This window comes from Opisthorchis viverrini (assembly GCF_000715545.1).
Source record: "Opisthorchis viverrini unplaced genomic scaffold opera_v5_182, whole genome shotgun sequence".
Taxonomy (NCBI): Eukaryota; Metazoa; Platyhelminthes; class Trematoda; order Opisthorchiida; family Opisthorchiidae; genus Opisthorchis; species Opisthorchis viverrini.
The window spans coordinates 468,755-482,321 of record NW_008751838.1 but is presented as its reverse complement, the minus strand read 5'-3'; the positions used below and the strand labels follow the sequence as shown (position 1 = coordinate 482,321).

Below are 13,567 nucleotides of genomic sequence, written 5' to 3'. Positions count from 1 at the left end.
CGAAATAACCACGAACTGCCTCTAACCAACCGTAAGGGACAATCGCCAACGCTTGCATAAGACAACCCGCCTTAGCTCGTTGGGGGCAGACGAGGTCCATTCAGGAATCATGAAGGAACCGTCATTTACACTGACAAAGCATTTCCACCTGGTTTTTATTCACTCTCTCGACGAAGGCAACCTTCCCTCTGCTTGAAAGGAAGCGTTTATAGCGCCAATCCACAAAACCGTTGGCCGACTATCGTTCAACAACAACAGGCCTATTAGTCTCATTTGCGTACAGTGCAAGGTGATGAAACGCATTCCGAAGCTGCCAACTTAAATCACCTCATAACCAACAACTTACCATCCTCAGTCGAATTCGAATGCTCCTAAACAGTTATCGTTTAACTAACATGCCGGTACTTATGGACAGCTTGACCCTAGCTGAAAATGAAGGATCCACAACAGGTGCCATATTTTTCGACTTCTTAAAGGCGTTTAATCAAGGCGCACACGTCCCACTGCTCCACAAACTCGAGTCCCAAAGGAATCAAAGGGAAATTCCACTCGTTCTCATCAGACGGAACGTTCTGAGTGGAAGTAGTCTCCCTATACGCTTTCCGGTGCCAGTCTCCATTGGAGTTCCCTGAGGTCCTGTTTTGGGACCAATTTGTTTCTGATCTTCGTCTACAAACTTCCAGATGTTCTTTCAGGCCCAGGTATACTTTTTATGGAGGAATTAAAATCCCGGGTTTCAAATACTGATACCCTCCAGGTGGATGGAGGCACCGTAAATACATGGTCGTTGGACTGGAATCTTCCAATGAATGACGAAAAGTGTGTCCATATGTCATTCTGAGGCGACTCAGCGAACGCCTTTGTCGTAAATGGACCAGAAGGCATTACGAGGATAGATACCAAATAGGATGTAGGCATCTGGCTCATTTCAAACATGTCCTTATCATTGTAGCATGAAAAATCTGTCCAACAGGCATTCTTCCTTCTACGGGTGATCTGGCATACCTTCCCTCATTTTACTCGCATGAACTTCTAGGTGCCTTCTTGGCCTTGGAAATGCCAAGCGGGTAGCCTTCTCAGGACACAAGAAGGACGTGATCCACATTGAGCGTGTCCAACGGGTGGCCGGTTATAAAACGCGTCTCGCGATGTATGGCGTATTCCCCTGGATAATCGTCGCCCCCCCCCAAAAGACCAACCTAGCTAAAGCACGGCGGGGACATGATAAGAAAATTTTCAAGCTAGGATCACACACTTATTAGGCAACAATTTTTCTCATTTCGCGTAGTTGGTGTGTGGAAGTACCTTCTTCCGACGTTCAGTCGCGCTGCATCTAGCACCCAGTTCGGCGCACTTTTAGGTGCCTTCATGGACGAGTCCTCGCGCTGGCAAGATTACTACCCTGCCCCAAAAGGTTAACGCGCAATGCCTCACTCTCCTTCAGGTGAACGGAAGCTGCTAAACGGCAAGAGCAAGCCCGGCCCTGGACGCCTGGGCGAAGGCCTTCATCCTGTATATCGTGAACCTTTGATTCCGTGAATCCGCCGTACTGACCAATGAGCGTCCAGTGTACAATCTATCGCACCCATCGATCTCCTTGGGTCGAACGCCCACTGCCACTCAAGAGCATGAACGGAAGAGCGGCTCAGTACTTACTGCGGGTATGTAACAGTCCTTTTGCGTTCAACTCTGTCCAGCATTTCAGGTTAAATGGTGGCCCCTTACTCTTTCCAAGGGCGAATAGCTCCGGCTTATTTGTTGTGAGTTGATTTGTTCAATGTAAAATACCGAAAAAGCTACCTGATTTTTTCGTTTAACTGCATTAGCCCAATGATTTTAGCTGACATGAATGCTGAACCCATCGCTAGACTGTTTGGCTGTCACTAGAGGAGGTTGTTCCTTATTTGTTGTGCGAATTTTCGGCATGCTGCACATGCAAATTGGGCGTAGTTTCAAATCCGTCTGATGGGCAGTCCTGGTCTGAGGTCGCACTCACAGGCGATTCCGCCTCGTTCCTATGACCATGCGAACAAGATCAGCCTTCTGCTGCGATTTCTCGATTATAATTGGTAANATGTATACCTAGTATATATATTTACATGCAAATTGGGCGTAGTTTCAAATCCGTCTGATGGGCAGTCCTGGTCTGAGGTCGCACTCACAGGCGATTCCGCCTCGTTCCTATGACCATGCGAACAAGATCAGCCTTCTGCTGCGATTTCTCGATTATAATTGGTAACTTCTTTACCCTGATCGGGGTAAAGAGCCACTCAGTGGCTGTTTTTGAAACAGATCGTTGTTAATGCAGTGACAATTTTGAAATACTCCATGGCTGTGGGGACTGTAAAACAAAGACTGGACGATCTGAGATAGTTCAGTAAATGTAGTGATCAGAGGACCCATAACTGCGTTTTCGGATAAGTTTCCCTTCCGAATGGTCCACTTTCTGAAGAAAGTGTTAACTAAACTTGTTTGGAGTGTCTGCCGACGAAAAGTATGGCGCATCAATTGACTTACTTTCCTCAAACGGCAGTACCACTGGTGAGTTGAGTCCCGGAGTTCCATTCAAGGGAGGCGGCATTTGCCGAGCTAACGTTTTCGCAATTCGTTGGTAGGTCATACACTGTTCACCTCTCAGTCGCTCCCATTAAAAACAGGGCTGGGCTAAAAGAGCTTTGCGAGGCAGACTCTTCTGGCATGCGAAGTACGCGTTTAACCAGTGCAACCTACAAGGCGTGAGTAATTCGTCCATCGCGTGGGAGTTTCTTCTTCCTGGGACTTCCTGGCATACCCCAGTATTACTAATCCGATATTCCCACGAAACCTGACGGATATTTCGGAGAGACCTATGGTCAATCACTGCGCTTGGAGCAGTATGGATCGCACCACTACCCTTGACAGGCAAACTAACGTCAATTCAGCGTTATAGGTGTGGAAGGTTGACAAAAGCTGTCCGGGCCTTCCCGATTCGGGAAGTAATCTCATCTCTAGCCAGTCCACCGAAACTTACACAGCGTCGATTGACTTGTCTGCAGGCATGAGATTTGATCCCACAGTCTTTGCACTTTGCAGGTATGGTTATAATAGCCATGGTATACCTCAGAAGGTATACGCACTAATAGCAGTCTCACCATGGTAGATAGTGGGGCGAGATGGCTCAAGTGGTTAGAGCGCGAATTTACTGACCGGAGGGTCCGTGGTTCGAACCCGATTTCTTCCTCTCGACTTCCCCTGTCTAGGCTCAAGCAACCTGGCAGTATTCTAGCCCTCGTGCTTCCTTCGGGTAGCATGGCAGCTAGACACCGGAAGGGTGTTACAGTCAAGCGATTTAAAAAAATTTTAATGGTAGATAGCAGCTTACAGTCACTAGTTGCACAACGATGAAATAAATACGGTACTAACAATCGGATAAGTCAAAAGGTGACTTCTCGTTTGTGGATAACTCATGAGAGTTCCTGAGGGAAAGTCCGGATGGCGGGAACGTGTTTTCCCCACAGTAGTTGCTATACGTGTTCCGTAATCGTCCATGGACTTGAAGGGTTTGGTTGACTCCCTGCCATCTGCACGCGCGTATGTGTAATAGCTGTGTTGCGTCTTCCTATATATAGGAATGTTTGTCGCATGTATAATACATAGAATCGTTCTGACGCGTAATAGACGGTTTAGGTTGCGAGAGGGACAGGGTTTCCTCACGTGATTTGTGCGTTTATGGAACAAAGGAGTCGCGTGATCTAGTGAGCAAGGATGCACTAGACAAATTGAGCGAAGTTGCTTGAAGGAACAGGGAAATGACCTCTACAAGCTCATGCCAAACTGTGGGGTAGAGTTATTTATATTGTTCAAAGGAGGATCTGGATCAAGGACAGCAACATCGTCTGCATATTCGATGTCTGTGAGTGACCGTCCCGATGTTTCAGAGGCAGGCAGAGAAATTTGAAGCAGCACACCAATAGCGAATTTGAAGGGGAAAAACGGAAGAGCACGGCCTTGTCGTAGACTGCTGGACGTGGTGAACTCCGGAGAAAGCTTGCCATATACTCGTGCTCGCCCACAGGTGTTCGCACACGGTGCCCTCATAAGGGATATAAATATGGAAGGTTCACCTGCCAGTTTCTGAAGATTAACAGAATCAAAATCAGCCTTCAGAACAAGAGAAACGACCAACGTGGGACGTCGGAAGAAGTGCCGGTGTTCAATAATTTGCCTGAAGGTAGAGATATAATCGATGCATCCTCGACCAGGGTGCAATGCAACTTAATTCTTACAAATCTGTTTCTCTATGATCGATCGCCCTGCGCAAAATAATTCCAGAGAGCACCTTATATGCGAAAGGCTGATACCACGATGATTTTATATGACGTTCTTGTGCCCTTTTTGAAGACCGATGACGGCTGAGGAGCTCCATTCAGCTGGTATTTTTTTCTCGGTCCAAATCAGCTGCAATATGGTTGTCAGACTGTTCGCCAGGACCTCACCACCTTCTATGAAGGGTGCTGGTTGCAGACCATCCGGGCCAGGTGCATTGTCGCGCTTCATGATTGACATCTCGCGCTGGATTTTGGTTGACGGTGGCGGGTTAATGTCTATGTTCTATTCAGGCTCACTGGGTTCTTTCAGTGTTTGTGTTGAAGGCTCAGGACAACAACTGTAGGAGTGGATTACTGTTCCGTCTTTTTCACATTGTTTCACTGACACCTGCCTTCTTTTGACCGGTTGATTGAATCAAGCACAGGAAGGACCACGTGGACCCAATCGCAGAAGACAGACAGTCCAAACGGCTCACGAACATCTCCTGACGTCCTTCACCCCCTTCTGGCAGGTCTAATTCTGTCCACGTCTAGGTTTCCGCCACTCCGAATTAGACACGGATAACAGCGCTGGTTTCGGCAGGTGGTACATCCAGATGCGTGACATATGGCCCAACCAACTTAGCTTGCATTGCTGGATGAGTTTTTTTCGAGTGAAGTACCATCTGCTTCACCAAAACCCTGTCCCCTGATTACATTCGCCGTTTCCAGCGGACTTCAACTATATTAAAACAGCAGTGGATTTCTCAGATCCTCTCGAACTGGCCAAGTTTTGCTGCTGTACAACACTATGACGTGCACTGGTGCATGCGTCTTCTGGGACCCAGGGCTATGTTTGTTGATGGACAGATTGGCAAAAGCAGTCATTTCCTTTGAGATTTGTTAGGAAACTAATGAAACCTTCTGCTAGCTGTTCCACTTGATCCGTCCGACTGGTTCTCTTGTCAGCCAAACTATTGGGGACTATAATATCTATGTGGCACCCACCAAAGGAGAACGTATCGGCCGTTTGGCACATTTATTCGAACAGCAATTCAGTTAACCATCCGCCACCTTCTATCCCGACTGCCGGCCTTCAACAGAATATCAATACCGTTACTCCTTCAGCTCCGGTTAGGTCCAAATGTATACCCATTCAGGCCTTATCAAGTTTATGATCCTGACGACCTTCAACCTGCTGTGTTCAAGGATGGTGGTGAATTCCTCAGCCAGGGTCTGTTTAGCTTGTTTGTGTATCGTCATCATCATCATCGACTGTTCAAACTCAGCGTTTCTTCGCAATCTACGGTAAAATCGGTCCTCATGGGAGATGAATGTCCTTCAGACTGGTTATTGTCTAATCAGTAATCGACATTTTGAAATCGACACATCCCGAGTAATTTTCCGGTTTCAGGTAAAACAATAAATCCTCCAGTTGTAGCATATTTTCGGTGCCTAGATGCCGCGCCACCAGAAAGAAAGACGAGGTCTGGCGTACTGCCAGGTTGCCCAAGCCTAGACAGGGGAAGTCGAGAGGCAGAGGTCGGGTTCGAACCACGGACCTTCCGGGCAGTAACTTCGCGCTCAAACCGCTTGAGCTATCCGGTTTCAGGTATTGGTGAGCAATGTCAAGCGTCTACATAAATTATCACGGCTGCGGTTTGTGAACTCCAACATGAAGTTGCCAATTTCGGGGTACACCTTGAGGTTGATGCATGTCGTAAGCCGTATCACGGGTTACACACCCGGGTGACCCAACTGTCGCGAACAGACTGAACCAATCGTTGATAGGAATATAGCTTCTCATGGGAGCCGTCGACGACTTCTTAACAAGATACTCACAAAACGGGTATCTGGGCGCACAGCCACAGAAAACACCATCTTCACTAGCTGCAACCGCGCAGTCGTGTGCCACACATTGCGAATCATCGTTTGTTGAGACTAATTTTGTTCCCCCTGTCCACTTCACAGTGGCACAAACTCCGCGGTTGACGGCTTGACAGTGGCACAAACTCCGCGGTTGACGGCTGGTGACTTGGTAGAAAGGTGTGAAAGTTAGTACGGATAATTTAATTATCGCCAGTGCCATCCGCATTCCAGGATGGGCTCCATGTGACTGCGTTAGACTGGAGACATCCCAAAAATAGCATGTAACGGGTAGCAGTGCGTTCTTACCGTTAGTTTCTTCACAGACTGTCTGACTGAAAGTTTGCTGGTGTGTTCACCTCGGGTTACCCTCAGCATCCTAGCACCGGTTCCTTCCACCTTCGGCCTTTTCTTCCATTCACTTTGGGGCTTCAAATATAAGTCGAGCGTGAGACGCGATCTACCATACTCGAAGGTTTTCTGGACGCAGACGTGATGCTGTATTATGACGGAGTTGTTCAGCGAAACTTCTTGCTGTTTTAACTGTAAAACATACTCCACAGCAGTCATCGACTGTACCGGCAAAAAAACAGAGTAGGGTGCAGTGAAGATGTTGTAGATGAATAAAAAATACATTTGATGTGGTGTTCGTGTTTTTTCAAGGCTGAAAAATGTACTTGGTGAAGTGGGGAAAAACTTGAGCTTTCCATTCATTCTATGCGTATTTTAACAAGAACCTGATGAGGCTGACCGCAATCTGCCCCTACGATGAGTTCTTGCTATAGAATCCCGAGTTTCGGTCACGTTTGTTCGGCCTACTATCTGATGGGGGCCTCGTTCACTAGGATAATGTATGCCGCAGTTGAGTTGCTATCATACAATCTTTGATTTCGTTGAATTCAAAATTTTGGACGGTTGTGTTGACGAGTTTTCATACCTTGATAACACCTTTCGTTCTCTGTCTGATTTCCAACTGAATAGCATCGTGATACGCCAGACAACAATCCCTCAATTCCGTTCGAATTTACAGAGGAAAACAAAAAGCGTCTAGATTCAATCATTGCCTGTTATCCCAGTGCACACAAGGCCGCGGCCATGATTCCCGCTCTGGATTTGGCTCAGCGTCAACATGGTTTGTTTGGCGTCTTTGTTTCTAACCTGCTGTCATTTATGTGTTTCCTGTTAGGATGGCTACCCATCTCTGCGATGAACAAGGTTGCCGAAATTTTGGGCGTACCGCCCATGCGTGTGTACGAAGTGGCAACGTTTTATACTATGTTCAATCGGTATGTGGTGGCTTGTATCTTATTTTATTGTTCCATATGCATCGCCCAATGAGTCTCCAAGATCTCCTAGCTCTGACACCTAGTTGCACATCACGTTCTCATGGTGTTGTCGAACTGTTGATACTGGAAAGTGTTCCTGGATTGCGCTCGTGCGTGTCCTCATTCATGAAACAATATTAACTGGCCCGAATGCCATGCCCTCACAAGTGCTGGTAAATTGCACTGCACCAGGTACTCGAGGACATCACACAGGCTGCCGACCAACGGTAGCCGTACTCCTCGACTTGGAAGACTGCTATACACATCGTTGAGCAAATGATACTGTCGAGGTTCGTAAATGCACTTCACGCTCTCTTTATGTGAGTGTTCTCAGTGCGCCATAACTAATAGGGGTCGCCGGAGCTCCTAGTTACCTTCTATTCTCGTTTGTTGGAGGTAAGTGAAAGCTAACATGAGAAAGATCCGCGGCCATGGACTATGCGGGCAGCTCTCGTCCATACAGCTTACTTCAAATAGAAGTATAGAAGTGGCCACTTGTTTCGGAATGCGTTCCGCGCCATCATGGTGTGATCCTTGGGGTTTCAGTTTTCTTGTGTCGTGAAACTTTCAGACAATGGGCTTCGTAATGTTGATTGGTTCAACTAGCCTGACAGTCACACGAGCCACGTTTCTGCCCTGTTAGGGGAAATCATATCGCACATTGTCAAAACGCGAACCTGTGTTAACTTGAATAATTTACGGCGTCAAAAACTTAATACACAGCTGGACCGTTTTTACAGCTTTTTGGTTGCGAAAGTTGGCCGTTCCGATCTGGATACACCAACTCCCTCTAAACAATTGTCTGCGATTACCTTTGTGGCATATGAGGAGTTAGCTGGCTACAGCATGCCCGCAGCGAAACACCATGTACCGCTCGACTGTTTTTTTTGCTACAGGAGAGCAACCGAGTTATTTCCGGGCTAGCATGTCCACTTTTGGGTGTTTCCATGACAACGTAGATTAATAGCTCAACTGTCTATGTAGAGTTCATGGGTAGGCCGATTTCAGACTTGGATGATATTCTTGACGGAACATACTAGAGTGAGCTTATTGGCTTTCATTGAGGGATTTACACAGAATTATGTCTGTGAGATATACTAGTGAGGATTCTCAAGGCGAGTGGCCTCTCCTGGGTGATCATTGTATCGGGTGACAACTTGAGCTCCGAAGTTCGAAACTGATAAGTCCAGTGGATTACTAGTCACCGAAACCATACACCAACAGTTATTGGTGGCTCCCAGCTAGCAGAAACAAAAGGAAAAAAGCGATGCGGTCATAATAATAATCGTCCAGCTGCATTACCCTTTCAGTGCCTAACTGCCATGCCACCCGAAAGTTGCACGAGAGCTGGGATACTACCAGGTTGCCCAAGCTTAGACAGGCGAATTCGAAAGGCAGAGGTCGGGTTCGAACCACGGACCTTCCAGTCAGTAAATTCGCGATCTAACAACTTAGGCCATCTCGCCCACCCCCCTGCGGTAAAGAATGGGAAGAGTTACGGTTGAGACTTACTGCGAAGAAGTCCTTAGGGAAAATGATCACGAACAACCTGACTTCTTCATCGTATAACGACGAAATAAATACGGCGAGCATGGTGTCAAATTGACACGGCACCGCCAAGAATTGTAGCCTGGTAGCCCGGCTAGGAGATGATGGTATGCTCGCCATAGAAGCTGGTTACGTTCGTAGGGTTACCAATCACATGCAAGGGGGAACACGTGTTCGTCTGTGCGGGCTTTCCATCAACAAAGGCTTGGAATGAGAAATAACGCTTTTTTGGCAGGCGTACGCAATTCAGCCGCGAACCACCTTTATGCTCAAGCTTTTATTTGCTGCTCTGACTATTCTGATTAGTTCATCAGCTGACGTTTTGGAATAGCTCGATTGCGACAATGAAGCTGATCAGGCGTCGCGGATTACACTGATTAGGTAGCGTACTTTGCACACCAGCATGCCTTATAACGCTTTCTTCCCAACTGTGTGCAGTGAAGAGCTCATTGGTCAAGGAGAGAACCGATTGGTCCGTAGTCCATTTACGACCCTGGCATCTTAGCAGCCTCTGTCTAGGCTTGGACAATCTGGCCCTAGTGTGGCATGGCAGGTAGGCAGGATTATTTTCTGCAGTGGGAGCAACTTGTCAGCGCGTTCTTTCCGGATGAGGACCCCGAGATCAGGCACACCAACGACTGGCCCGGCCTTGGAGCGCAGTAGCATTTCTGCCTCCAGCACTTTGCCTTCAGCGCAAAATTCTTCCAGGCCCAGTCCCTACCCTTCGACGAACGACACTACAGCACTGAAAAGTGTTGGTTTTAGTCGAAAAAAGCCGCGCAACTAAACTTCTTTGAATAATGAACCACTGAACCGCTGTACTACTACTGTTCGTTCGCTTTCATCCTTTCGCCGACGTCACGTCAGTTACTTTGATGCCCATGTATCACACGGCACTTGTCATGACAATTTCAGCCCAAATGGACGATAATTTCTCCTCATCTCTACTTTTCAGCCAACCTGTGGGCAAATTCCACGTGCAGCTTTGCACTACAACACCTTGTATGCTCGGTGGGGTTGGATCCGATCTCATACTGGATACTATTCAGAAACACCTTGGTAAATTTTGATTTCCTTCAGGCCAGTCTAGTGTTTGCCTATTTTTACGAGCGCTGAACGATAGTTTTTTTTCTTACTCTACTTAAGACTGCCTCAAAGTGACTGTAACGTCACAGATCTTGTTGGTTGGAACGGTGAAACCCCAGTTACCTGCGGCAGAGCCGTCCGTCAGTTTCACCGAGGCGTGGATGAGACTGTAGCTAAATGCCTCAGAAAGTGTTTCTCACGTCCGACCATGGTACGGTCTTGCACATGTTTGGCGTATTGGTGCACTTTTCTCGTTTTTTTACCGATTCCCTTGAATGATCGAACTTCCTTCGCTCATGGGACTTTCCCCCCTTTCTTGCTACCTAGGCATAAAAGCCGGCCAAACGACCAAGGACAACCTATTCACACTGACAGAAGTCGAATGTCTCGGAGCTTGCACCAACGCTCCAATGATGCAAATCAATGATGATTATTATGTGAGTCATCTTTCAAACTGAATTGGTGCTTTCCCTCTCCCCAACACACTCCAATTTTCTGTGCGATACGGCTCTTCCGGAGAAAAGTGCATGTGATGCTTTGTTCGGATAACAGTGCAGGGATCTGCTAGTTAACTGTAAATTTTTTTGACCGCTATCTTGCCACGGTTAATCTGTGCCCGTAAATCACGTCTATGTTGTACACGAAAGCTTGTTCAAGTCAGTGGATAACTACAAACTTGGCCGCCGAACTTCTCATCCCGTTATCCATGTACGGTTTTCCGCATGGAACCCAAGTTATCGTGTTTGATACAAAACCTAGCATATTCAAGTGGCTCAGCTGAGCTCTGTGGGCCTCGAGCACTCTAATCATGTATCTATTATTGAGTCTCTTCCAAGTTTTAAGCTCCCAGGTCGTTAATCTAGACCCTCGCTTCCATCCAGCTTGATATTTTCGTACATGGATTCCTCCGGCTGCCACATTTCGAAGGTCGGCATGATGAGAAAGTCCGGACGAGGTGGCTCAGTGGTTTGAGCGCAAATTACTGACCGGAAGGTGTGTGTGGCTCGAACCCGACATCTGCCTCTCGGCCTCCCCTGTCTAGGCTTGAACAACCTGGCAGCATCCCAGCCCTCGTCCTTCCTTCGGGTGGGATGGCATGAGAAAGTGTGAAGCACATGTTGGCATCCCAGCCCTCGTCCTTCCTTCGGGTGGAATGGCATGATGAGAAAGTGTGAAGCATGTGTTGTACCTGTGCTGATGTGCCGCAGTTTTGAAATAAAGGTTATCGTATGTGACACTAGAGTGATCCATATCTACACACAAATATTCAATCCGCGTCTCTGTGCGTTCCTGACAATCTGTGGGCGTTTTCTTTGCGAATGGCTAGGTTATTTCATTGAATCCCATCTTTGGAGTAATACTACCCTTGGTGGAATATCTATAAACGGATTAGACCATCGTGCGTGACCGTGGTTTTCGCTATCGGTAAACGGAACTGGCATGCGTTTGGTACATGACTTGAAAACTGGAGGTGAGAACTGGAACTCCCGTAGAATCACCAATTCTACGGGGATCCCCTTGATCCGCTCTTGGATTTTTCATAATACACAACTTACCAAGTAGGTTCTGCTTGTTAGTAAGAATGACTGCTTGCGGCGAGTGGCAGCTTCCAGTGGAGCGACTTGCGTCAGTTCCGTTTTCAGTTGCCCAGTTGAAAACTACCGATTGTTTACCAAGCCCTTCTGAACCGATGTTCCAATCCCCTTTTTCTCATCACACACTGTAGAGGATTGATGCATTTGCGTTTCAACGAACGTATCAGGTCTGTGCCCATCAAGGGCTACTTAACCAGCGGCGAGATGGCCCAAGTGGTTAGAACGCGAATTTACTGACCGGAAGGTCCGTGGTTCGAACCCGACATCTGCCTCTCGACTTCCCCTGTTTAGGCAGTATCCCAGCCCTCGTGCTTCCTTCTGGGAGCATGGCAGGTAGGTACCGAAAGGGTGCTACAACTGAACGAACTTGACTTGGTAGGCAAAATTTGGCACCGATTTTGAGCACTTTTTTGTCCGCATCAAAGACGAATTTCTAGCGAGAATCTAGGTATGACACGTATGTCGGATGTTTACATTTAGCTTGCCTTTGTCAGGTGCCAGTGTGAAACATTTGTAGGTGGACGACATAGTTCGATTGGTTTCAGAGGTTAGGGCACGAAGCTACCCATCAGGCCGTCCGTGATTCCAACGCAACCCAGGGATTTTGAAGTACACGTGTTTTAGGCTTGGGCATTTTCCTAGTACGATCACACTTTATCCGTTTTCCAGGAGGATCTCACCGCGGACGACACGATACGAATTTTGGATGAACTCAAAGCCGGGAAAAAGCCGAAAAAAGGTCCTCAGTAAGTTCTTCCGGTCCATCTAGTGCTCTAATTGTGAGGCGGTGACGTGCGGTACGTGTACACCATGCGGAACTATTTATTTGTCTCCAGCCTTACTCATACGGCTTTGGACTTGTCACTCTCAGTACTGCAGATTGCCAACTCTTCGTAGTCAATTTTCTGGGTCCCTATTCTGATACAACAAGGCCAGCTACCTCTTATCGCCGAAAGTAAGATGGGAACCAATTTGTCCATCAAGGCGTTCCTCAGTGTAGGTTTACATCCAAAAATGACTTCCTTTCTTTGCTGTTTATTGATTAGCCTGAAACAAATTAACTGTACAACTGCACTTGCTTTGCCTTGATATAGTTTGACCTCGAGATAAGTCATCATCATCACCATTATTATCAGCTGTGAGAACCGCGTACTCGTCGTACAGTGGTTGTAGCTGCCGCAATCCCGTTCACCGATGGTTTGGGGGGGGGGGTAGGTAGCTGCGCATTGGATGCGGGAACTGATAAACTGGTGCACTGTCAGTGGGCTGTCAAGTGGGGGGATTGGGAAGGCACCCAATTACTGACCGGAAAACCCGTGATTCGAACCCAATTCCGACGTCTTGACTGCTGTCTAAGCTTGTGCATGCTGACGGTATCTCAGTCCTCGTAATTCCCCTGGGTGGTATGACCCATATAGTCATCAGATGCTTGACTAGATTGTTCTAGCTCGGTGTGATTTCATGTCTGTTCTACATCTCTGTTCGTTTCTGCTTTAGGAGTGGTCAAGGTGGACGTTTCGCCTCCGAACCCAAAGGTGGTCTCACCTCGCTCACCACAGAACCCCCCGGACCTGGATTCAAAGTGCGCGCCGATTTGTGACCATCCCCGTTCCCTCAGTTATATGCCGTCTCTTGTACCTATTACAAGGTTAGCATGAATACGTGATAGTTATTTCCCAAACTCTTTCGTTTTTAACCCTTTGGAAAGTTTAGATTTATCCTCTTTAAGATGGAGTAACAGCTTGGTTTTCCGAAGAGAGATCGTCTTGAGTAGTCAGGCATCGACCACCGGTGCCTCAGAAGCGTGGCTTGTTGTAGATGGCATCAGCGTGTCAGTAACGAGGCGATTAGAAAACGGGTA

The 13,567-nt window shown here is 47.4% G+C and overlaps 1 protein-coding gene across 1 annotated transcript in view; it reads left to right on the top strand.

The window, feature by feature from the left end:
* Positions 1-1,368: 1,368 nt before the first annotated feature.
* T265_07698 (hypothetical protein) overlaps positions 1,369-13,567 on the top strand; it is a gene marked incomplete at both ends in the record, with an annotated part of 15,619 nt that continues 3,420 nt past the window's right edge. Inside the window, 8 exons of the mRNA XM_009173286.1 lie at positions 1,369-1,414; positions 1,445-1,512; positions 7,134-7,284; positions 7,339-7,438; positions 9,981-10,084; positions 10,439-10,548; positions 12,376-12,452; positions 13,204-13,302. Of these exons, the coding sequence (XP_009171550.1) occupies positions 1,369-1,414; positions 1,445-1,512; positions 7,134-7,284; positions 7,339-7,438; positions 9,981-10,084; positions 10,439-10,548; positions 12,376-12,452; positions 13,204-13,302 (755 nt within the window). The remainder of the gene's footprint in view (positions 1,415-1,444; positions 1,513-7,133; positions 7,285-7,338; positions 7,439-9,980; positions 10,085-10,438; positions 10,549-12,375; positions 12,453-13,203; positions 13,303-13,567) is intronic.